This window comes from Sus scrofa, chromosome 14 (assembly GCF_054392235.1).
Source record: "Sus scrofa isolate SSC_HxYL_T2T_F1_AM1 chromosome 14, Sscrofa_HxYL_maternal_Yorkshire_Landrace_v2.0, whole genome shotgun sequence".
In the NCBI taxonomy this organism is placed as follows: domain Eukaryota; kingdom Metazoa; phylum Chordata; class Mammalia; order Artiodactyla; family Suidae; genus Sus; species Sus scrofa.
In genome coordinates this window covers 126198599-126223665 of record NC_139396.1, presented here as the reverse complement: position 1 = coordinate 126223665, position 25067 = coordinate 126198599, and the positions used below count along the sequence as shown (strand labels likewise).

At 40.7% G+C, this 25067-nt stretch overlaps 1 protein-coding gene across 6 annotated transcripts in view; it reads left to right on the top strand.

The window, feature by feature from the left end:
• The window catches only part of IDE (insulin degrading enzyme), a 112857-nt gene extending 88022 nt beyond the window's left edge, over window positions 1-24835 (top strand). For 2 of the 6 annotated variants that reach the window (XM_005671285.4, XM_021074003.2), the window contains 11 exons: window positions 2176-2320; window positions 4159-4269; window positions 5807-5927; window positions 9738-9829; window positions 10817-10928; window positions 14298-14465; window positions 16000-16272; window positions 17494-17555; window positions 20866-20938; window positions 21649-21716; window positions 22519-24835. In XM_005671285.4, coding sequence (XP_005671342.1) covers window positions 2176-2320; window positions 4159-4269; window positions 5807-5927; window positions 9738-9829; window positions 10817-10928; window positions 14298-14465; window positions 16000-16272; window positions 17494-17555; window positions 20866-20938; window positions 21649-21716; window positions 22519-22614 — 1321 coding nt within the window. In that variant the 3' untranslated portion in view covers window positions 22615-24835. Of the gene's footprint in view, window positions 1-1531; window positions 2321-4158; window positions 4270-5806; window positions 5928-9737; window positions 9830-10816; window positions 10929-14297; window positions 14466-15999; window positions 16273-17493; window positions 17960-18652; window positions 18846-20865; window positions 20939-21648; window positions 21717-22518 lie in introns of those variants that run through there. The other 4 variants (XM_001925381.8, XM_021074000.2, XR_014826638.1 and 1 more) reach the window with 3 other exon arrangements.
• The last annotated feature ends 232 nt before the right edge of the window (window positions 24836-25067 follow it).

Below are 25067 nucleotides of genomic sequence, written 5' to 3'. Positions count from 1 at the left end.
TCTGGCTTTTCACTTCTCCCTGAGGGTGCCTGTGGGGATGAGCTCTTTCAAGGACTCTCTTGTTTTGGTGCTCTTGCTTATGTGAGTTGTGCCTCTCTAAGTTTCTGAGCTGCTCTTTGCCTAAGGAAGGAAGGCTGTCATCATATATAACACTTAAAAAATTAAATGACAGTGTTCTTTTAGTTTGCCAGGTGGAGAATGTTTGCATAGCTGTAGAATTTTTTCTTTGATTTTAATTCTCTGTGGCTAAACACTTCACCCCTATTTTTACTTCGTTATCTCTTTTTGATAAAATTGTTGGTTTTGCTATCAGTACATTGTTTGTATTTAACTGTGCTATACAGAGTGAAACGTATAGTTTGCTGCCAAACAAACCAAGCCAGGCATCTGCTTCAGATCCTTGACACTAGCAGTTTCCTTAGCCTGGGAAGTTCACTCAGATATCCCCAGGCTTGCTCCTTTGCTTCCTTCAGGTCTGGGCCCAGATGTGGCCTTTGCCTTGATTAACAATTTTATGTGAATTAGCCATCTTCCTCTCCCACTACCACCACTCCCCATCACTCCTATTCCTCTCACTTACCCCGCCTAATTTTTCTCCGAAACTCTCTCACCACCTGATGTATCATATTTAAATGTGTTGTTTCCTCCAACTAGACTCTAAACTCTGATGTCAGAGACGCTGCTGATTTGTTCCTTCCTTATTCCCTGTACCTAGGGAAGTGCCTAGCAATGTAGTAAGCTTGTAGTACATATTTTTGAATGAAGGAATCTTTTTCTTTCTTCTCATAAAGGTAAGCAGTGTCACATAATCAGATGAGAAGGTCATTTGAATTTAAATCCTAACTCTGCTGCTACCAGCCTGGATGACATGAAAAAAAATGATGTTTCTTATTTGGGAAATGAAGATTTAATTTAGGTGATCTCTGTGGTCCTATTTAGCTCTTGCACTCTGTAATTGTTTCCTCTCTTTCATTGCTCTCTCTCTCAGGTAAAAATTTTCCTATTTTAAAATGTGTGTCTGCAGTTATGTGATGGAAATTACCATTTATTTTGCTGACAGTGTTCTGGTCTATTAGTTGGAGGGAAACCAGAGATAAGCTAACATTGTCACAGATCTCACTTTTTCTCTTAAGTTCATACGGTCACGAAACTTCTCACTCTCATCTTCCTGTCCTCCCGGCTGGCTCAGAGGGAGAAAGAGAACGTGCAGATGCTGTCAGCTCTGTCAGCCATACCTTCTCCTATTAGCCTAAACATATTTTGGCCCGTCGCCACTCTTTACCTGCCCTGTGTTTCTAACTTGTCAGTTCTACCACACCCTCTTCACCCACCAGCACTCGTGGCATATTTCAAGCTCCTTTTTTTGGACATCTTGTTTTTTTCCCTCATGAGAAGAGACAGATTCAAGAATTCAGCACATGTCTTCAGAAAGTTATATTAACTGATGTTCCGTTCCTTGATTCTTCTCGAAAGGCCATATCACATCGGGAAGTAATAAATCAGCTATTTTACTGTCAACATTTTCTTCCAGCCCATTTGCTTATGTGGACCCCTTGCACTGTAACATGGCCTATTTGTACCTTGAGCTCCTCAAAGACTCACTCAACGAGTATGCATATGCAGCAGAGCTAGCAGGCTTGAGCTATGACCTCCAAAATACCATCTATGGGATGTATGTAAGTACCCACGTCTTAGAGCCTTCCACTCATCAACATTTTTTTATATTGATTTGATGGAAGCATTTTTGATTGAGGGTATGAGTTTAATTTCTTTTTTTAATCTTTGTGGATAATCATATTTTCTCATCATTTAATTTTTAAGTTAGCTCTTACTCTAAGTATTCAGCAGTATACCATTCATATTATGCAAATTTTCCTTGATTTCTTTTCTTTTTTTTTTTTTTAACATCTTTCATCAGATAGTCATATTTTTCTCCTCAAACAAAATCGGGCCTTGATTTAGGTTTAGATCTCACCCATTCTGTATCTGAAGTCTTGGTCTTTGACAACAGAGAATGAAATCTTCCTGCCACTGTAAAACATAAGGTTGGCCTGTGCTATTTCCCTAGGAATTCAGGTCATGAGGCTGCATATTCATACTCTTCGGTCATGTTTCTTCATTACCATGCCACTGCTTGAGGTATCAAAGCATTTCTTTTGTTTTTCTTTTTGTTAGTCGCTACATTTATGCTGATCCTCTCCATTGCAACATGACATACCTGTTTATCAGGTTATTGAAGGATGATTTAAAAGAGTATACATATGCAGCACGCCTCTCAGGTTTGAGCTATGGCATTGCATCAGGAATGAATGCAATACTTGTAAGTAAAATGAAAACCAAAGAAAAGGCATCACCCTGTTTAAGCATTATGTTGAGCTTGGGAAAACTATTAACTTCTGCATTTTAAAACAAGAAGATTGATGGTTTTTTCCTTGCACCTTTTTAATGACTGAAGAACTCAAGTTAGTATTAGTTCCACTAACCCATGATTTAGTAGAGTTTAGTGCAGTCTGTGAACATGTATGTGTGCTCCATTTATTTGCATGTTCCTCTGCTTGAAATGTTTACCATATTAATCCTGAAAGCATCTTGCTCTTTCCATGTATTTGAATATATTAACATGTGTAAGCGAAAAGTACCCATAGTTACTGTTGTGGTGCTGAATTTTACTTATAAGCTTCCTTTATTTCTACTGACAATTGTAGAAAGGTCCTTTGTTTAGATACATCTTACATTTTCATTAATTTCGTAGCATGTGTCATTAACTACTTTTAAGTGTGCTTTAAAATAAGCATTATTAAATACATCCCAAGAAATAACTAGATCCTTTGTCTTGAAACCATTTCTGGATGGTTCCAAATTTATGTCTCATTTCCAAATTAACATCCCTCTCCTGGCACACATTCATCTTCACTTTTCTTGAACGCATATTGTATGTTTTATAACAACTAAAATGAGAGCATGTGCTGTGTATTCCTCTCATTCTTATACAAAAGGGTCTATATTTAGGTTTTTAAATTTTATTTATTTTGCGGTGACTTTTTCTTCACACAAGTAACTTTTCTGGTAGTTTTTGCTTAATGTATAAAAATGTGTGTAACCTAATCATTCTCAGAGTCCAGGGGAATTTGAAGCTCAGGAACCAAAATAAAATCTAAATGGAAAAGTAATAATCTATAGTTTATTTTTTGCTGTTGAGTTTTAGAAGCATGTTACCATTAAAATAAGTAATTTTTAATCTGTGATAAAATGGGCTTTCTGCTAGTCAGTCTAGTTTGCGCGGTCCGTGATATGCTTTCCATGGCCAGTGACCTTCTCTCCTGCTAAGGTTCTTGCCTATCATTTTTCATAAGGTAGAGGCTTTGGTAGATAATCTAGTTGCAGTGTAGCCTCTACTACTATGGGTGCCACCATGTGGCAGTATAATCGTAGGAAATATGATAGCAGGCTTCCCCTGCTTTGCAAATGTCATGCCTTCAGAAACTGTTAAAGTAAATTGTCCTGAAGCAAAATCCAGACAGTACGCACAGTGCATCCTCACTTCACATCTGTTTTGCCATTGGCATTTGGTGCCTCAGCCAGACTCATCAATAAGCAAGGAGTGAGACATATGGATCTTTATTTGGCAATGTTGAACTGGAAAAGTAGCAAAATGCCATAATGTATAAAATTAGAGCTGCCTGATTTCTTAAAAGATGATTTTAAAAAATATTTATATATAAATAATTTGGGAACATATCCAGTAGTCTGCTAGATAACACTCCCCTATGATTTTCCACCTTCTTAACACATTTAGAAAAACCTTAAGCCTGCCATTCCTTAGAAATTATCTTTGAAAATTAATGTTAAAACACATTCTATAATTAATTTTCATTTAATGAGAACTTGAATTTTGATGTATAATGTATGCTGCCATAGTTTGGCACCAGGTGAGTTTTTCTGCTCTTGATTTTGTTTAGAAAAAGCTAAATTGTGCTTTTGGGTATTAGTAAACTAAAGATGGTTAATGTTACCTTCCTAAATGTTAAACTATATTAATGAGAAATTAATATTTTTATGTTGATGCACCTGGTTTGGGGATTTTCTAAATGTTTAAAAGTCAAGTTTAAGTTGTTTCATGATATTTTTAGACTTTTAATACCCTGAACCCTTTTGTAGCTCTCGGTGAAAGGTTACAATGACAAGCAGCCAATTTTGCTAAAGAAGATTATTGAGAAAATGGCTACCTTTGAGATTGATGAAAAAAGATTTGAAATTATCAAAGAAGCAGTAAGTTTTCTGCACTTATTTTTATGATTAATTTATTTTTAATTTATAAGGTAATACTGCCATATTACGAAAAAAGAGGCAAGGGGGAAAAGAAGTGTTCATCTCAACCTGTCATTGCTAAATTCTATGCTCTACCCAGAAAGAAAGCCTGGGAGGCTGGTGGACATCTGGCCCCCTCCTCTGTAGGTCCGAAGAGTTAAGTCAGTGCAGTACTGACTTTCAGAGAGGAACCTGAGGTAGTCCTACTGGTTTTCAGGGCCTCCTTGATGTTTTCATCCAACCTCCATTGAAGAAGAACCCTGAGTTCTCTTGCGCCACACTGGATTAAGAATCTGGCATTTTCACCACAGCAGCTCAGGTTGCTGCTGTGGTGAGGGTTCGATCCCTGGCCCAGGAACTTCTACATGCTGTAGTCACGGCCAAGGAAAAAAAAAAAAAGAAAGAAAAAGGAGTTCCCGCTGTAACGCAACGAAATTGATGGTGTCTTGGGAGTGCTGGAATGTAGGTTGATCCTTTGCTTGGCACAGTGGGTTAAGGATCTGGTGTTGCCGCAGCTGTGCCTTGGGTTGCAACTGCAACTCAGATCTAATCCCTGGCCAAGGAACTCCATATGCTTCAGGGCAGCCAAAAAAAAAAAAAAAAAAAAAAAAAAAAGAAAAAAAAAAAACACTCAATTCTGCAAGCTGGGACCTCAGCCTGCCATGACAGCCTTGTCACATTAGGGCGGATTATTGAGGCTTGATGTATCTTCCACTTAAATTGAACTCAGGATTGGCCCAGCATTGGAACTGCTGGATGGATAGCTACTTTATTTTTTTTCTTTTTAGGGCTGCACCTGCAGCATATGAAAGTTCCTAGACTAGGGGTCAAATCAGAATCGCAGCTGCCAGCCAACACCACAGCCATAGCAACACCAGATCCAAGCCACATCTGCGGCCTACATCGCAACTTGTGGCAGTACTGATCCTTAACCCACTGAGCAAGGCCAGGGATCAAACCCGCATCCTCATGGATACTAGTCAGGTTTTTAACCCGTAGAACAACAGTGGGAACTCCTAGATAGCTACTTTAAAAGCCAAACTGTGATGTTGGTTGTACACCAAAAGAAGTTATCATCAATTTTCAAATGAAGATTTAGTATTTTATATGTATACATATCCATGTTGCTTGCTTAGAGAGACTTGGGGTGACCTTATTGTGAAGAATTAAAGAATGCCAAGAGATGGAGGCCCTGGAACCTGGGGATAACTTTCTGAGGGATGAAAGACATCCCATAGTGAAGGCACTTAGAGTGCATATTAGATGCTTCAGGTAAAGCAGCGGCCTGAGCAGAGGGAAGCATGCTCTCTAGTTTAAGGATCAGAGGGGACGGAGGCCCATTTTAAGTTACATAACTTCAAAAAGGAGAAAGAAGCAAATATCCCTCCATCCCAGTACCACGTGATTTTTGCAAAACAAAGTTTTGACTATAGCTGATCTTTTGAAATGATTTTTAAAAGATTGATAAAATTAACAAACCCATGTCTCCCTTCACTAGTACATGAGATCGCTTAACAATTTCCGAGCTGAGCAGCCTCACCAGCACGCCATGTACTACCTCCGCCTGCTGATGACAGAAGTGGCCTGGACTAAAGATGAATTAAAAGAAGCCCTGGATGGTGAGACTGTTTCTACTTACAACCCAGTGCTTTCTTCATTTTTTTTTTTCTAAATTCATTTGGGTCCTCCTGTTATCTAGTGATTATGCTTTCTAATAACTTGTAGTTCTGTTAAAGCCAAGTGTGCATACTTTTTTTTTTTTTTACAAAAACAGTGGTGGCCTTTGAAGTGACTTTTGTATTTAGGCAGTTTAACCACATTTGCTGTTTTTAACCTGAATCCATGACAGTCAGTTATTACTGTTCATAGATTTCTGCAAATGACTAAATGTTTTGACCTGAACACTTTCCTTGTTAATATTGAAGTTTTCAGAAAAGGGGGAAGGGGCTGATCTCGAAAGTGATAGCACACAGAAAGAATGCTGAGGCATTTTTAGATCTGTTCAGTTTGGTTAAAAAAATGGAAAATATGTCAAGCCTAAAGAGTTGTCTTTTGTTGCTTTTTTCCTAAAATCTTAAACCTAGTTTTCAGAGGTTTTGCTTGAACATCCTAAATTCCTCAAGGGCAGTGATCATGTCTTTTATCCTTTTTATTTAGTATCTAATATATTATGCCCTCAGTGTGTATCTAATGAATGCCTATTCAATGGAATGAAGTTACTTTCAGGGTTTTATTGGAAAGAGTGTAGGCTGATATCATCCTTTATTATTGTTTTATCTTTTCCACTTCTCAGCATTACTTTACCAATTAATCTTTCTTCCAGCATGCTCAGCAATAAGAAAAAAGAATGCTGTTGAATTTTTAATTATCTTTCATGGCCAGTCCTTACTTATATATCACTATGCCTTTGACGTCTTCAGTGACAGATCAAGAACAAAGTATTGAAATTCATTACTTTATTGGTTGCCTCAGGCAATGGATAGGCATATAGATTATAGAGTTCATTAACTAGAACAGATACATTTTTAATCTGGACAGTTAATACACCTTTCTTTGCAAAATGGTTGTCACATCTGATTCATAGCAAGAATTTTACCTTTTAAACACAATTGATTTTAAATATATTTTTAAGAAACTGAATCTGCATTCAGCATGATCAAAGAGCAGAAGTTTAGGAGTTCCTGGTGGCTCAGTGGGTTAAAGATCCAGTATTGTCACTGTTGTGGCTGGGGTTCAAACCCTGGCCATGGCAAAAAAAAAAAAAAAAAAAAGTTGGGGGTTCCCACCTTTGTTAGATTCTGTGTCAGATAATATATGAATTTTTAAGCAGAATAATCTCTAAAGTATCTCAAAAGCATATGAAGCCTTCCTAAAATGTGTTTTGTCTATCCATTTTTGGCCACTTGTGGCATGCACAGGTTCCCAGACCAGGGATCAAACTTTGCCACAGCAGTAACCAGATTCACAGCAGTGACAATGCTGGATTCTTAACCTGCTGTGCCACAAGGGAACTCCAAAATGTGTTCTGTTTTGTTTTGTTTTTATTTTTGTCTTTTGTCTTTTTAGAGCCATATCCACAGCATATGAAAGTTCCCAGGCTAGGGGTCCAATCTGAATTGTAGCTGCTGGCCTAGGCCACAGCCGCAGCAACCTGGGTTCAGAGCCACATCTGCGACCTCTACCATAGCTCACGGCAACGTTGGATCCTTAACACACTGAGCGAGGCCGGGAATCGAACCTACATCCTCATGGATGCCAGTCGGGTTTGCTAACCACTGAGCCACAAGAACTCCCAAAATGTATTTTGTAAAGAGAAGTTTAGCATTTTGGGGGGGGGGGGGGGTTGAAATTTTCTCTCATAATCATTTTGTGTGTGTATGTGTGTAAGAGAATATATCTGTATTCATCCAGTAATCTAGTAATGCACATATATATATAACGGTATATAAAACCATTTTATATATGATTATATGTAATCATTCTATTTGTGTGTGTGAGAGAGAATATATCTGTATTCATCCAGTAATCTAGAAATGCCAACATGGCTTCATCTGGTGACAGTTCACTGTGAGAGGCTGGCTCCCCCATGCCTCTAAATCAGTCAGCTATCCAGGTGCCAGGGCAGCAAGAACCTCAGAGTTCAGTGTGGTCCAACAGCATTGACTGACTGATTGCACTCAACTGCAGGTGCTTGAGATTAAAAAATAATCAGTTAGGTGACATTTGTTGGGTCAGAGAACTCCAGTCTAATGGCATAGCGTAAATGTAAACGGGTTATTTTTATAGAGGTAAAGGGTCTAAGTGTTACTATAGAAGTGTGCCGAACATGCTGAGGGGTGGAGCGAAGGGGGCTTCGAGGGCAGTGCAGTAGAACGGGATAAGTGTGCAGTTCGTTTTTGTTTTTTTCTTTTTTTTCTCTCTCTCTTTTCTGGCCATGCCTGAAGCATGTGGAAGTTCTCAGGTCAGGGTTCAAACCTGAACCATAGCAGCGACCTGGACCACTGCAGTGACAGCGCCAGATCCATAACCGATTCACTAGTCCTTAACTTGGGACTTCCTGAGTGTGCACTTTGGAATTATACCAAGGTTCAAATGCAGCTCTGTAACTTACTAGCTTGATGACTTTGGACAAGAAACTTAAATTTTCTTTACTTCAGTTTTCTCACCTTTAAAATGTGGATAATAGCACATGCTTTATAACATCTGTATAATGCCTGATGCATAGCAAACACTTGTTAATTCCCTTCCTATGTCTTCCTTTAAATTTCATTCACTAATTTTAGCATCCATGTAGTAGCTTTTATTAGTATGGTGTCCTAATGGAGAAAAGACAGCTCTTCTTTCTGAAGAATTAAATCATTACAGGTTAAACGTAATGAGAGAAATAGAAAACTCACTATTAGGATTCCATATTAGTAATTGATACAGGCAATGTCCACCACTGGATGCTAAAATTAGTAGATAAAAGTAAGAAGAAAAAAAAATATATATATATATGTATTTTTGCTTTTTAGGGCTGCACCCATGGCATATGGAGGTTCCAGACTAGGGGTCTAAGTCCAGCTACCGCTGCCAGACTATACCACAGCTCACAGGAATGCTGGATCCTTAACCCACTGAGCAAGGCCAGGGATCAAACCCACAATCTCATGTTTCCTAGTTGGATTTGTTTCTACTGTGCTACAACGGGAACTCCAGGAACAATATATTTGTATAGTCTCAAAGTATTTCCCCCAAAATAAATATTTTAAAATGATAATGGGGAAAATAGGTGTTGGTGGGGTGGCTTTTCATAACTGCTTGTAGAATATACACGAGTTACTTAATTATAACCGCAAGATGGACACAGTACTCTTACAGTACAGACATCTGGCAGACCACACCTTAACCATGTGATCGGTGTTGACTTCACCAGTATTACAGCGTATCAGCATCATGTGCCCCTGATACGATGCTCTGAGGAGGACACATTTCCACTATGGTATTCTTCCTAAGAATACAGAAGCTCAATTTGATCCTGAGAAAACACTAACCGAACCCAAATAAAGGACTTCCTGTAGAATAACTGAGCAGTACTTTTCAAAAATCTTAAGGTCATGAAAGACAAAGACCAAGGAACTGTTACAGATTGGGAAAAAACTAAGGACACATGACAACTACATGCAAGGTGGGCTCATGGGTTAGATCCTAGAACAGAAAAGGGCCACTAGCAGAAAAACTGAAATCTAAATGTAGTCTGTATTTTAGTTAATAGTATTGTACTAGTGTTAACTTCTCAGTTTTGGTCATCATACTATGGTTGTAAAAGATAGTAACGTTAGAGAAAACAGGGCCACGTTAGAGGAAACAGGTTCTCTTCTATAGAAACTCGCTGTGCTATTTAAAAAGCCTCATAGGTAGAGCTTACTATTTCTCACACCTGTTTACAGATGTCACCCTTCCTCGCCTTAAGGCCTTCATACCTCAGCTCCTGTCAAGGCTGCACATCGAAGCCCTTCTCCATGGAAACATAACAAAGCAGGTGGGTGATTGAGGTTTTAGCAGTCTTTTATGGATCATCGAACAAGAAAATTTTCCCCTAGTCAGTCTAAGACTACTGACCACCACGGTGTGGCTACATAAGCACATTAGTGTTGACTCTGCCTTCTCTGCTCTGTGGTGGATAGTCATGGAGGGTATAGGGAAGAAGAATGATTGTGTTTAACTCTGGACCTCCTTTCACGACTGTCTCCTGTTACTGCCTGCCTCATGTGGTCCTTGGAGGAAATGGGAATAATTATCCCTAGGATAATTATCCCTAACTCTGTAGGACAGCAGGACTGTGTAGTGGATAAGAGCACATGGTGGAATCAGACCGCCTGGATTCCAGTCCTGACTCTGACACCGACTAGTTATGTAATCTTCTGAAAATGTCTTAACCTTTCTGTGTTGTTTCCTTATCAGTAAAATTAGAGTTATGAGGATTAAATTAAATAGTAGATTCCAAGCATTTGGCACATGGAAAGCATTTGAGAATTCCCGTGGTAGTTTATCTTAAGATCCCACACTCTCTACCACTCTGCTGTATTGCCTACAAAACAGTATGCCAAGGCCAGGTGCTAGTAAGTGGCTGAGACAGTATTCTTCCCCAGGTCAGTTTTCTTCAGAGTAAAGCCTTATGCCTGTTTCTTTGCTTTGCTCTAACCCCAGGTGTCTCTGGTGAGGGTACCTCACTTGAGACCAGCTTTCCCTCACCAGTGCCTTTTCCCCAGCCTTGAGCTCAGTGCCAATGATTGTCTGGGTCTCTGTTTCTCTTCGTTACCACCATACTGACTGCATTGCAAATTGACAAGTTCCGTTTTTATCCGTTTGAATAGGATCAAGTTTATTAAGATTTAAAAATCCACTTTTATGATAAACTAGGATAGTTTATTTCACAAGCATATTGTTTCCATATTGCATGGGCTATTATCTAAGACAAGATGCGTATGTGTTTTTGTAATGGGCTCTGACTTATTTTCTTCCACAGGCCGCATTAGGAATTATGCAGATGGTTGAAGACACCCTTATTGAACATGCCCATACGAAACCGCTCCTTCCAAGTCAGCTGGTTCGGTATAGAGAAGTTCAGCTCCCTGATAGTAAGTGGACATGTTATATCCTTAGTAATGGACTACGTTGACATAATATCGTATGTGATTACAGGCGGGTTGAATTCACCTGGATGATAATGTGTAGTTTATGGTGAAGATCTACTGGGATCCTCTACTGTTTATAGAAGTATGGCTAAAGGTAGATAATTCTGCAAGAAAATTCTCTGTAGGAGGGCCAAAGAGGTGAAATTGGAGGTGGGCAATTGTTTTGAAGAGAATCATACTGGAATTGACGGGTGATTGAGTGTAGAGGAGTTAGGAAGCAAAAAAACCACAAAACTAAAGAAATGTTGACTATGAAGCATGAAATAAAGTTGAGTCTTTGGCAGAAGACTCACAGGTGCAGATAACAACATGTATTTATTACATGCTTTTTTTTTTCTTTTTCTGGGCTTTTCATCTTTTCTAGGGCCGCATCTGTGGCACACGGAAGTTCCCAGGCTAGGCGTCCAATCGGAGCTACATCCCCGGCTACGCCACAGCAACTTGGGATCTGAGCCACGTCTGCAACCTACATCACAGCTCACAGCAACACCAGATCCTTAACTCACTGAGCAAGGCCAGGGATCAAACCCTCGACTTCTTGGTTCCTAGTCGGATTCATTAACCGCTGTGCCACAACAGGAACTCCTACATGCATATTTTATAAGGAACTAACAGAATTGATAGTAATATATTAGAATTTGCAATATTGGTTACTTTTGCATTAACAGTGGTTTCTTTTGGTGTATATATAACTCATTAAGCATTATTTTATTATTGTTCAAAACTGTATAGTGGGAATATGTTAGACCAGGGATGAGGTTTTTTTTTTTTTTGCCAAACTGGATTATTGGCTGTTCCCCAAGCATGCATATGTGTTCTCTGTGCTTTTTTTCCCCTGCTATTTATCCTCCTAAAATAGTCTCCCTCCACCACCTCCCCTTCCTTCCTAATGGACCTCTGTCTGTACCCTGTTCATCCTTACAGGCCCATACTCCACAAGACTTTTTCTAAAAAGTAATCACTTCCTCTCTGAGCTCCTAGCACAGGTTTTCTGAACCTTTCCTTGTCTGAGCTACTCAGCACTTCTTCTCTTGCATCAGGATTGAAGTGTATCTCCATCTCCCTTGTTAGGCTAAACATTTCTTAAGGCTGGCGTCTGTTTCTGGCTCACTTAAGTAGTTGCTAAAGCAACTGAAACATAGCGTTACCTGAGGATCTCTTTGTTAAACGCTCAAAAATACTTGAGCACAGTGCTGCTGTTCTGCATGGCCTGTCATTGCAGACCTGTGATAGTTCATTCAAACTTCTGTTACTTTGCTCCCTGGTCACTGCAGTATGGCAGAGAAGAAGAATCAGGAACTGCCATTCAGAAACCATAGCTTTTGGTCATCAGGCCAAGTGGGGCCAGTCTAGAAACAAAATTTCAAAGTGAGATGTTTACAGTGTCTCTTTCTACTGTACTTCCTTTCTCTCTCTTCTCCTGTGGCCCCCTCTCTTTTGTCTCCCAAGTGCCCTCCCCAACTGCCCTGTGCTCAGAAGTAACTCAGTTTACATCTCATTCTCCGAATGCTAGGTGTTAGGAAATCATAATAATTTAGCCAGCTGATCAGATGGTAATGTCCTAAATAGTTCCTCACTTAATGGTCCATGGAACAAAATTTTCCATTTAAAAAGGAATATTTCAGGCATTATGAAGGAGGAGGCGTTTGGGACGCGTATGAAAAGTCTGCAAGTGTGTGGGGGAGATGGACTTACATCCTGGGTTCCCCTTCCTCTTCTGATGAGGGGAACTTAGTGCTGCCAGTATATGACCAGAAAGTTTGACCCTTGGTCATGCTTAGACCCGGTCAGGAAAGTAAATAGATGACATACAACTCTAGGCTGCTCTGTCTCCATTTTTTGTTGATGTCTATCTAAATTAGCATTTGTGGAAGTAAGCAAACACAGTGTTACTATTATGTCTGAGAAGTCTTATTTGTGAGTCTTCTGTAGTACTAAACACTAAATACTGTGTGCATTTGCTTGGTCACATTTTCTGCTCATGAAATAGTTATCAGTTCATAAAGCATAGTCATCTATATATATAACTTTGATGAAATACTTGACCAGCATATTTGAGTTTTCGTCTTAGCTCTCCACTGTTTGACTTTGTCTCCTTGGATAAGTCACCCCACGTCTCAGAATCTTAGTTTCCTCATCTCTAAAGTGAGATGTTAGAGAGTTCCCTGGTGGCTCAGCAGGTTAAGGATCTGGCATTGTCACTGCTGTAGTCCGGATTTGATCCCTGGCCCAGGAACTTCCTTATGCCAAAATATAAAGTGAAATAAAAATAGGAGATCCTGCCATGGCTCAGCAGGTTAAGGACTCAGCATTGTCTCTGTTGAGGATGTGGGTTTGAGCCCTGGCCTTGTTCAGAGGGTTAAGGATCCAGTGTTGCTGCAAGCTTCAGCATAGGTCACAGACATAGGTCAGATCCAATGTGGCTGTGGCTGTGGCATAGGCCTCCAGCTGCAGCTGCAATTCGTCCCCTAGCCCTGGAACTTCCGTATGCTGCAGGTGGCCATATAATAAATAAATAAGTAAATAAATATAAAGTGAGATGTGAGTCATTTCTAGCGTTGTACACACTTGTGTAAATGTGGGTTTTGGTAAACAGTTTTGGGAATAGGATGCTAAATAGATAATGGCACAACTACTAATTTTAAAAGTTATTTTGTGTGGTTATAAAACATGGGTGGTATTTCTGTCGAGATTCTTATAGATATTAGCTATTTCTAATATAATGCATACACTACATTACAGATTTCATTAATTATGAATCTTATTTAGCATTATTTGTTGGTCATAAAATGGGTCTTTTATAAGTTTTTTGCCCTTTAAAGTCAGTGAGTAGGAGTTCCCATTGTAGCCTAGCAGATTACGAACCCAGCTAGTATGCATGAGGATACGGGTTTGATCCATGGCCTCGCTTGGTGTGTTAAGGATCTTGTGGTGCCGTAAGCTATAGTGTAGGTCAAAGACATGGCTCGGATCCCACGTTGCTGTGGCTGTGGTGAAGGCCAGCAGCTGCAGCTCCAGTTTAACCCCTAGCCTGGAAACCTCCATGTGCTGCGGATGCCGCCCTAAAAAGCAAAAAAATAAGTAAATAAATAAAGTCAGTGAGTGTTCATCGAGAACCTCCCAAATGTATATCACTATATTAGGTTTCCCTTGGGTAAGGTGAGTTTCACATTCTTAGTAAATTAATTGTAGTTTGGAACTGCCCCAAGACACCAACCGAATTGAACACATCCTACAGCTGAACGAAACATTAACCTTATTAAACTCTAAATAAGTTTCTTAACATGTTGCTCTCTTCTTGAAACTTCTTAGGAGGCTGGTTTGTTTATCAGCAGAGGAATGAAGTTCACAATAACTGTGGCATCGAGATATACTACCAGACAGACATGCAGAGCACCTCCGAGAATATGTTCCTGGAGCTCTTCTGTCAGATCATCTCCGAGCCTTGCTTCAACACCCTGCGCACCAAGGAGCAGCTGGGTGAGGGCGAGGGGGGATTGCAGGATGCCACGGAGCCTGAGGGTCCGCCGTTGCCCTCGAGAGCATCCTCCACACATGTACAGTCCCCTAGCATGGTGCTTCAGACATGCTCTACTCAGAAAGACTGTGACAGGCTTGTTTGTGGGGAATCTACTCCAAGAAGATAAGCAGTTAATATCATGGACATTAGAGCCGTTCTTAAGGAGATGGCACTGTTGATATTACATGCGTGTCAATAAAGAGGTTATTTTGGGGAATGGGGGTAGGATGCTAAGGGAAGACTATTACAGGTGACAAGGTGGGAAGCAAGCCCACCTGGCTTAAATCAGAGAAGCTTAGATTTACTGATTTGGGGTTCCCTGAGGGAGCAGCTGTTTTCCTTTATTCATCTTTGTATCCGAAACCTGCGGCACATAGAAAGTACTCAGTAAACATCTGTTGAGGAAATATTTCAGGCAGAGTTTTAGGCCCTGTTCAAAGCCTTGGAGATCCTGGCAGGTTTGATCAGTTAAGGAAAGGAAGAAGCCCCCGTTATATACTTTGAGTAACCAGTGAAAAAGGATTTGGTTGAGTCTCCTTAAGTAACGATCTTTTTTTACATAACCGCTATACTAGATGCTGGACAGCGAAAATGGGATAAGTTATGGATGGTCCTTCCCTTCCTGGAGCTCACAGCCTAATCTGGAAGGCAGACGTGAAAGGAATAATTTAGTATAGTGAGGTGAATGCTGCTAAGAGTGTGCAAGGCCAAAGCTGGAGAGGTGTGATTCAGGGCAGAGCATCTGGAAGAGGCGAGCCTTAGGAGAGGCTCACAAGGTGACAGTGGAAGGATGACTTTCAGTTCTTTGGTCTCTTAACGGTTTGTAGTCTGAGTGGAGTTGGTCCAGGAATGGACAGTCTAACAAGAACTGCGATAGTAGAAGCAGATTCACGTAAGGAACTTGAATGTGAAAGGAAGGTGAGCTGGGACAATGGTTAGGGGCTGAAAATGAGTCCAGCATTTCAAAGTGATGACAGTAACTTCAATATGGATTGAACCAGCGGACAGTGAGAAGCTCGGGAATCTTCTGTTGCAGTGATGAAGAAGGGTTTTATTTTTTTAAGAAAGAGGTGGAGTTCCCACTGTGGTGCAATGGGTTAAGAATTCAATTGCAGCAACAGCTTGGGTCATTGCGGTGGTGTGGGTTCGATTCTTGACCCGGCACAGTGGGTTAAAGGATCTGGCATTGCCCCAGCTGTGGTGTAGGTCACAGCTGTGGCTCAGATTCAGTCCCTGGCCTGGGAACTTCCATGTGCCTCGTGTGGCCATAAAGTAGAAAAAAAGAAGCATTATCTCCAACTTCCTAAATATTCTTCAGAGCTCTTCTGCTCTGTCCTTAGAAGTGGAAGCTATTTTAATTGCTCAGTTCTCCAGAGGTGAATAATATAAAGCCCTAAAGTAGATTTTATTTGCTCTGATAGGATAATATTTGAAAGATCAGAAGTGTCCATGTCTCAAATGCCAAGGTCCTGATGGCTGGCGATTGTGTTTCAGGCTATATCGTCTTCAGCGGGCCACGCCGAGCCAACGGCATCCAGGGCTTACGGTTCATCATCCAGTCGGAAAAGCCACCTCACTACCTAGAGAGCAGAGTGGAAGCTTTCTTAGTTACCATGGAAAAGTCCATAGAGGACATGGCAGAAGAGGCCTTTCAAAAACACATTCAAGCCCTAGCAATTCGTCGACTAGACAAACCAAAGAAACTGTCCGCAGAGTGTGCTAAATACTGGGGGGAAATCATCTCCCAGCAATACAACTTTGACAGAGGTAAGACCATATTGGGGCCCCAACATGCAGTCATGGAAGTGGGATACTTGAGGACATTGATGCCATACTACAGAATGGTGTTTGTTTTGGAGGTGATGTTCCAGTAGGGTTTGGGAGGTGGGTGGAGGCAGAGCCCTTCTGAAGAACTGTTATTTAACATAACAGTTTTTCCTATTAGAAACTTTTTCCTTTTTTTTCCCCCTCCAACACTAGTGCTGGATCTGTCTGTATGTCATAATAACACTAATGATAAGCCCCAATTTCATTTTTTATGTTCAGTCAGTATGCCCCTGAGGCTCTGAGCACAGATCTGTAGGCCTCCATTTCCTACAACTCTAAACAGGAAATGCGAACATTGAATTCTTGAGGCAAGTGCTGCCCTGGAGGCACAGGGCTTCAAGCATTTGCCTTTAGGAATCGCCCCAAATTTGTCAGTGCTCTGGATTTGGGAGAGCTGTGCTCCCCAGAGTCCCCTGCGCATCAGCTCGTTTTGCTTTTCTTAGAGCAGAGGTTAAAAATGGAGTGCGCCCACATGAGGGACATGGAAGGATTGGCCGACGGGCACCTGCTGTATAGCACAGACGGTGAACCTGTGTTCTGTGATCTATGTGGGAAAAGAATTGGAAAGAGAATGGATGCATATACATGTATAACTGAATCATTTTGTTGTACAGCAGAAATTATCACAACCTTGTAAATCAACTTTACTTCAATAAAACAAAAAAAAAAAGAAAAGAAAAGAATGGAGTATGCTCAGCTACACTAGAAGCCGGGAGATTTGGGTTTTAGTCTCATTCTGACACCAACGATCTCAGCCAGGTCATCTTTTGGGGGCCTCTCTTTCCTCACCTGTAATTTTTCTAGCAGTTGGATTCACTGTTAATGATAATAGTACCTATCACTTATTGAGCATTTGCCATGTGCCATGGTGTTGGGTTATTGTCAGTTTAAGTAGTTGTTACCCCCAGTTTCCAGATGAGGAAACAGGCTCCTAAAAGTTGAAGTGACGAGCCCAAGACCCAACAGCCCCTAAGTGGAGGGCCAGGATGTCCTCTTACAGTTTACTTGAGATGTATCTCCTCACTACTTGTAGGAGCAGATGATCACTTAAAAAGATGGATATTTAAGAGTGTTGGAGTGAAGTATGTTATCATTTAGTGCAGTATTCTGAGCTACTTAAAATGGAGATATTAATAAATTTTTGTTTGCTTACTTTTTTAGATAATATAGAAGTTGCATATTTAAAGACACTTACCAAGGAAGATATTATCAAATTCTATAAGGTAAGTTCGGTTTGCATATTTAGATTTTAACTGATAAGGAAGTATTACATGCAGTGTGTTGTGTGTTGCTGCTTTGAACCCATTCAGGCAGGATTTATGAAGGCATTTTTATGGACTTTTTTGTTTGTTTGTTTGTTCTTTTAGGTCTGCACCCGTGGCATATGGGGTTTCCCAGGCTAGGGGTCCAATTGGAGTTAGAGCTGCTAGCCTACACCAGAGCCACAGCAACACAGGATCCGAGCTGCATCTGTGACCTACACCACAACTCACTACAACACCAGATCCTTAACCCACTGAGCGAGTCTAGGGATCAAATCCACGTCCTCATGGTTACTAGGTTCACTAACCACTGAGCCAGGACTGGAACTCCTGAACTTAAATATTTTTGACACCAGTACATCACTGTTAGGAACAAGAGACCTCTCCAATTGAACCCAGTGCTGTCTTTTTCTCTGGACCAAGAGCAGTGATGGTCGGTCCTTCCTGGCTTCCAGACCTACTACTTTCGTTACCCTATTGTTTTCTTCTCTCTGTTCCATGAACGGTATTGCTAAGCTTTTGGTGAGAAGAAAGAGCAAAGAAAATAAGTAGAACTTGAAAATCAAATTATTTTCCAGTCTTTCTGACAATTTTAAATTATCTTTATCCTCTTAGGTGTCACTGTAGCTCCTTTTTTATTTTCTTGCTTTTAAAGGCCACACCTGCAGCTGCAGCATATGGAAGTTCCCAGGATGGGATGGAATCAGAGCTACAAATGCTGGCCTACACTACAGCCGCAGCAACATAGGATCCGAGCCATGTCTGCTACCTACAGCACAGCTCATAACAGCACTGGATCCCTAACCCACTGAGCAAGGCCAGGGATTGAACCTTCATCCTTATGGATACTAATCCAATTTGTAACCCACTGAGCCACAATGAGAACTCCCTCCTTTTTTAAGTAAATGATTACTCACCTTTGAACTGTGTTCAGAGATCTTATGAGTGTTTTCTTTAATTGAAATATAGTTGATTTTGGAGTTCCCATCGTGGTGCAGTGGAAAACAAGTCTGACCAGGAACCATGAGGTTGTGGGTTCAATCCCTGGCTTTGCTCAGTGGGTTAAGGGTCCGGCGTTGTTGTGAGCTGTGGTGTAGGTCACAGATACAGCTCAGATCTGGCATTGCTGTGGCCGTGGCCGTGGCGTAAGCTGGCAACTGTAGCTCTGATTCGACCCCTAGCCTGAGAATCTCCATATGCCACGGGTGTGGCCTTAAAAAAACAAAAGACAAAAAAAAAAAAAAAAAGAAATATAGTTGATTTACAATGTTGTATTAATTTCAGGTATACAGCAAAGTGATTCAGTTATTCATATATATTCTTTTTCATATTTTTTCCATGTAGGTTATTAGAAGAGATTGAATATAGTTCCCTGTGCTGTATAGTAGGGAAACAACTTTGTTGTTTATCTATTTTATATATAGTAGTTTGCATCTGCTAATCCCAAACTGGAGATCTTGTGAGTTTTAAATTTCCTATGCTCAGTGCGAAAGTCTGTCAAGAGAAAAGAGAGGCACGACCATTAAAGTTTTCCCAGTGCAGCTTTTAGAGGTCTATACTATCTAAATTTTCCCCACCTGTAACAATTCTTAGAGGAAGAGTAAAAAAATTTTTTAAGTGGACATGTAAAGTGTAATAAGCATACTAAGGGCAGAAATTAAAAAGTTATGCTGCAATGGAGTTGTACCTAAATTGTTACGTATCTCCTTTGTGATGTATTTGTGTAAAATACTTTTATGCCTACTTTATAGGACATGATGCAAAATTAAACTCTGTAATTACCATAGTGCCTTAGAATTATACCCCATCTTGTGTTCTTAGCCATGTCTCCTGGTTCATATCTGACTTATTAGATACTAGGTTTTTTGTCAAGAACTCAGTCCTGCTTTGTGCTAACATCCCTGGGAGGGGTAGCACCTGCTTCCCATTGTCATTTTTTCAGGGCTGTGTTGTAACTGCCAGAGTCGGTACTTGCAGTTCTCATTAGGATGATTTTGTGAAATTAGTTGTACAGTGAAGGCTGATGAGATCGAATTCACCACTCTTGGTGCTATGTGGGAGAGTGAGGAAAAGGGAATAGTCCTTGACTTGGAGTTGCTTATCCTTTCATAGAGAAAAAGGGTAATTTTCATGGTCTACCAATTACATTTCTTCCCAGATCCTCTGCAGAACGACCAGGCTTAGATCTTTAGAAGCAAACTTTTTACTCTAATCAGTAAGAAACTCTCAGATGAGGGACTGTTACTGGAAACAAACCTGGGCTGAGCTCCTGAGAGAGGTGCTTCTGCCAGCTGGCAGGAGCCATGGTCAAGTTTGTGTGCAACCTCAGCAGGGCGGCCATTGCAGCTGCACAGGACCAGGCTTATAATAACTGTTCCATAAATAACTGTGAGTCACTTTGGCTGTGTTGATGATCTCTTCCTCTGAGGATATAAAACATTAGTTCTGGCTGACCCATCAGGGGAAGCTACATCACAACCTAAGTTTTCCCTTTGGAAAAGACAGATGCAGGTCCAGCATTAAGGAAGGGGTGGAGACGTACTTCCTGACAGCATCATTCTGCCAACCAACCACTCCTGGCATTCTTAGTAGTAACTTAGGGGAGCCCCTCAAAGCAACGTGGTAGAATGGAAAGAACAGAGAGACCTTACTTCTGGCACCACCCATTATGAGCTGTGCAATTCTAGCAAGTCATTGTACCTCTCTGCATTTCAGAGTCCGAGTTTCTAAAATAGGAATCATCATGATGCTTAGCGTACAGAAAATCAAGTGAGCTAACATAGGAGAGGGGCTGATACAAGACAGGACTCAAGAAATGTTAGTTTTATTCTCTCTTGGTACATGAGGAACCACAGCAGTGCCCCGATGTGGAACCTGAGAAGGTTCTTGGTGGAGCAGACAGTGTGGTCATCCCTTTACTAAGCTCAGACTGTTTTCTCTGCAGACACTATCACTAGGTGCAGCCCTGCATCCCACCCTGATGAGTACCTTTCAAGGTTTTCAATCCCATGGTTTTATTAGCCCTGGGACCTTGAGCACTTAATCTCCTTGGGCTCAGTTTTCTTGTCTGTAAGGTAGGGTTAAGAATAATTCTTGCCTGCCCTAATCTTCGTAGAGTTTAAATGAACTACTGTCATTGAGGGAAAAGATAGAGAAGCATCTCTTCTGTTTCTGACTGTGTGAGAGCTGATTCCTCATCGTTGTAAGGGAGCACCCCAAGTTAAGTTCTGCGGTAGAGTGAAAGGGTGACCTTGCTCTTCTTTCCACCTAGGAAATGTTGGCAGTGGATGCCCCGAGGAGACATAAGGTGTCTGTCCATGTTCTTGCTAGAGAAATGGATTCTTGTAAGTATCAAGACTTGACTTTTTAAAAATTGTGTCTTTAGGCACATGGTACCTGTCCCATGCTATAGCCACGTCCTTTATAGAGCAGCAGGAAGTAAAGGGGCCTGGAAGGGAACTTACTGGGCTCTGGGTCTGTTCTATCAAAGCAAAAATGAGAAAAGGGAAAGAGTGAGGCAGTGAAGGAAGTTGGACACCAGATGGCAGTGCTGAGCCAGCCACAGCTCGGTAGGAAAACCCTGCCAGGTGCTGGGAGGACCTCTCCAAAGAAGCAGCGTGGAGCCCTGCACGTGGGGAGGGAGGGCAAGCAGTGTATCTGCTCTGTCCTTGCCATCTCCTGTCTCTAACTGGCCAAGGTTTGCCCCGTAACCATTAACTCCCCCAGATTTCTGGGTTCTTTTACTGGGTCCTTCTGGGTGGTCAGAGCCTCAGAGTCCAGTCAGGTCAGACCTCGTCACTGAAGCAGCTTCGGCCAAGGCTACTTAAGCACAGTAACATCATGAACCATCATTGGGGACACTCTGGATAGAAGGCCGGACAGGCAACAAGGCCTTGGGGAGGCTTGAAAGGATCTGAGAAGTACATGAACCGGGCCTGGTGCTGTTTTTTAATGAGCTGAGTCTGATTCGCTTTTGTTTGTTTTTGGTGAAAGTTGTTCTCATGTGCTAGTATCAATAAGTGCAAATCATTAAACCTTTTGTTTTTTTTTATAGGTCCCGTGGTTGGAGAGTTCCCATGTCAAAATGATATAAATTTGTCACAAGCACCAGCCTTGCCGCAAGTAAGAAACGTAAATGTCAATTAGGTTACACTGTTAGAGGACTTGCTGCTCAGAAGGAACTTATTCACTAGGACACATAAGACCTAGAGGTTTCAGGTCATCTTCGGGCATCCACGGTCATGTTACTCTGCAGTGAGTTGTCTCTGGCCACACTTGTCCCTAGCCTTTTCCATGGTGCTTATGCATTTTAATCATCTGGGAAGTTTGTTTTTTGTCTTTTTAGGGCCGCACCCAAGGCATATGGAGGTTCCCAGGCTAGGGATCCAATCAGAGCTGTAGCCATTGGCCTACACCACAGCCACAGTATTGCCAGATCCAAGCTGCGTCTACAACCTACACCACAGCTCATGGCAACACCAGATCCTTAAACCCACTGAGCAAGGCCAAGGATCGAACCTATATCCTCATGGATGCTAATCAGATTCATTTCTGCTGAGCCAAGAAGGGAACTCCATCATCTGGGAAGTTTGTAAGAGGAGGAAGCTGGCAGTCTAAGCAGGTCCTTGCCAGGTGGGCATACCAGCCTCTTGTGCTTGCCAAAGCCTCGGTTCTGAGCTCTCAGTGTGCTTGCCCGTAGTGCCCAGAGGAGCCAGACATCTCTCCTCTGGCCCAGAGTCCCAGTGGGGACACTTGCCATAGGTTTGCATAGATCCTCTGGCCCTACTGAGGAAGAGAGGTCAGCCCATATACTGTGTAATATATGGCGTAGAAACTGTGTGTGTGTGTGAGAAAAAAAATTGTATGCCCTGTTCAGTCTGCTCTTTAGGCTAAATACACTAAGGAAAACTTTTCTTCTTTGCAGCCTGAAGTGATTCAGAACATGACCGAGTTCAAGCGTGGTTTGCCACTGTTTCCCCTTGTGAAACCACATATTAACTTCATGGCTGCAAAACTCTGAAGATTCCCACGGACGGGAAAGTGCAAGTGGATGCATTCCTGAGTCTTCCAAGGGCTAGGAAAACCGTCTTGTCCACTTTAATAGTTTCTCATTAACTATTAGAGAGACAAACAGAAAAAAAAAAAAATTGTCAAATGTCATTATGTAGAAATATTAAAAATCCAAAGTAATTAAATTACAAAATCTTATAGATGTAGAATATTTTTAAAATACATGCCTCGTAAATATTTTAAAAATTTTCTTTTCATTACTAAGAGAAAGATCCCTTATATAACAGTACTTAAAATGATGACTGATATTCCTATAGAATCTTCCTTATTCTGTAAAATAGTCACTTGTCAGAAGAAAAATATGTTAGCTTTTTTCTAAAAGGCTCCTGGGTTGACAGAAAGACTTCAAAACATATAGAAAAGTAATACCTTTTTAAAAACTGATCCTCAACTTTGCGTTCTACTTAATGGTTTCATGTAAATAATGGAGAACATTACATTTGGCAGATAATGAACAAAGCAATGTAATTTTCTTTTATTAGTGAAACTGCTGATTATATAAGGCATGGTTTTAATCTTTTTATAAAATTTGAACATTTTTTATTCAAACTAGTAAAATGCTGGAAAACACCCTACTTATTTACAGTGCTAGAAATAGACGTAATCTTACATCAATTTTGTCCCAAACTGAATTTCTCAGGATTACTGTGATTTGTTTCTTTCTGATTGAATTATATTGACGTTCTTTGTTGTTCATAGTTGGTTTGCAGTGTTTCATCGGTGTCACTTTTTTCCATCAACACGTTGTTATATTTATTTAACAAGTACAAGTAGGGTCAACTACAGATCCCACTGAGTGTGTGACATGCTTTTCCAACATCAGCTATTCTAAACACCTGTAACTTCTTACTACCGTGAAATTGCAGTCAGTATACAAACCAAAATATTCACCCTGTTATGAATATAAAAACAACAAGTACAAAGACACCTTTTTGGAGGTATAAAAAAGGAAAACCTTGAATTCTTAAATAGAATGATCTCCACAGAGACTCTCAAATCCCTTTTTTACTACCAGTCTAATATTGCCTTAAGTGTTAAGTTATTTTTTTTTTTGAATGTTTAAATACAAACATGCAAACACAGAGATGATGACTGGAGTGAACTTTAAAAAAAATTTTTTTTCACAAGATACTATTTTAGATGAAATTGTTACTGTGGATTTAACAGCTGTCTTGAATTATTTACTGTTATTAAAACTTCAAGAAAAATTGGAAACGTACAGGCACTAGTAAGTTAAGTGGCCCTGTTGTCCACTCACTCAGGCAAAGTAAAGAATGGCATTTTCAAATGACATTTTACCTTCGTGTCCGTTGATTTGCCAGGACTTCTTTCTGTAGAGTTATGTCTTTTCACATCTTAAGTTTTCACATTTGCCATTTTTCCAAATAATCTGAATTTGGGGCAAGAATGATAATCACAACTGTGGAGGCTGCTTTCACGAGCGGGGCTCCATTTCTACCATCAGATAAATGTGGTGCTGTACCTGTCTTTTTATCCCCACCTTCAAGAGCTTCCTCGGATGAAGCCTGTCTTTGTCCATCAGAAGGTACGTGAGTCATCACCACTTCCTTCTGGTTTTATGCACTTGTAGACTATGCAGCTTTTCATCAAACTGCAAGTATATTATATACAAGAGAGATTGAAAAATCAGTCCTGAGTGTTTAAATCCACCACTGGAAGAGTGACTAATCCACCTATACCTTTTCTATGGAGAATTATGTGCTATTGGGTAACTTTTAGCTCTTTAAAGAAAAAGGGGGGGGGTGAAATTTAACAGCATCACTTCTATGAGAAAGTCCCATGGCGAAGTCGGGTCAGAAAGGCATCTCGTGTACTCCTCTAGGAACCTGTGATTGCCATTCAGCGTGCTCCAGCATTGTCTGGTTTCCAGATTGGATCTGGAGCTGCTGTTGGATCACTCAGGCATACTTAGGATTCCTCAAAATGGATCCAAGCTGCAGTCCACGAGCAATAAGAAACTACCCCGGAAACTGCTCTTTACTCTGTGCTTAGTAATGGGATTTGTGAAACACACTAAGGTGTTCATTACCTGTGACTTTTTAAGAAGTCTTCTTTTTCACTAGTTGATGTGGAAGAGAGAGCATGTGACACAGCCAGTATGTGGTGGAGTGCTAGGGTAATCCTGTTTACAATAAATCACCTGAATTTCACCTCTGGAGTTTGCATTTGTATTATTTTTACAGTTTCAGTGGCCAATCCTCAGCCTACCTCTCAGCACCCCGATTAGACAATGTTTTTTGCTTTCATTGTTCCTAGGGCAGAAAGCAGTGCATTTTTTTTTTTTAAGTGAATCTGGGTAACAATGATTTAGTCAAATAAACGGGTCAATTTCACACTCTTCACAGTAGATCACTTTTGTAAAATAGAAATCTCAGTGTGAGA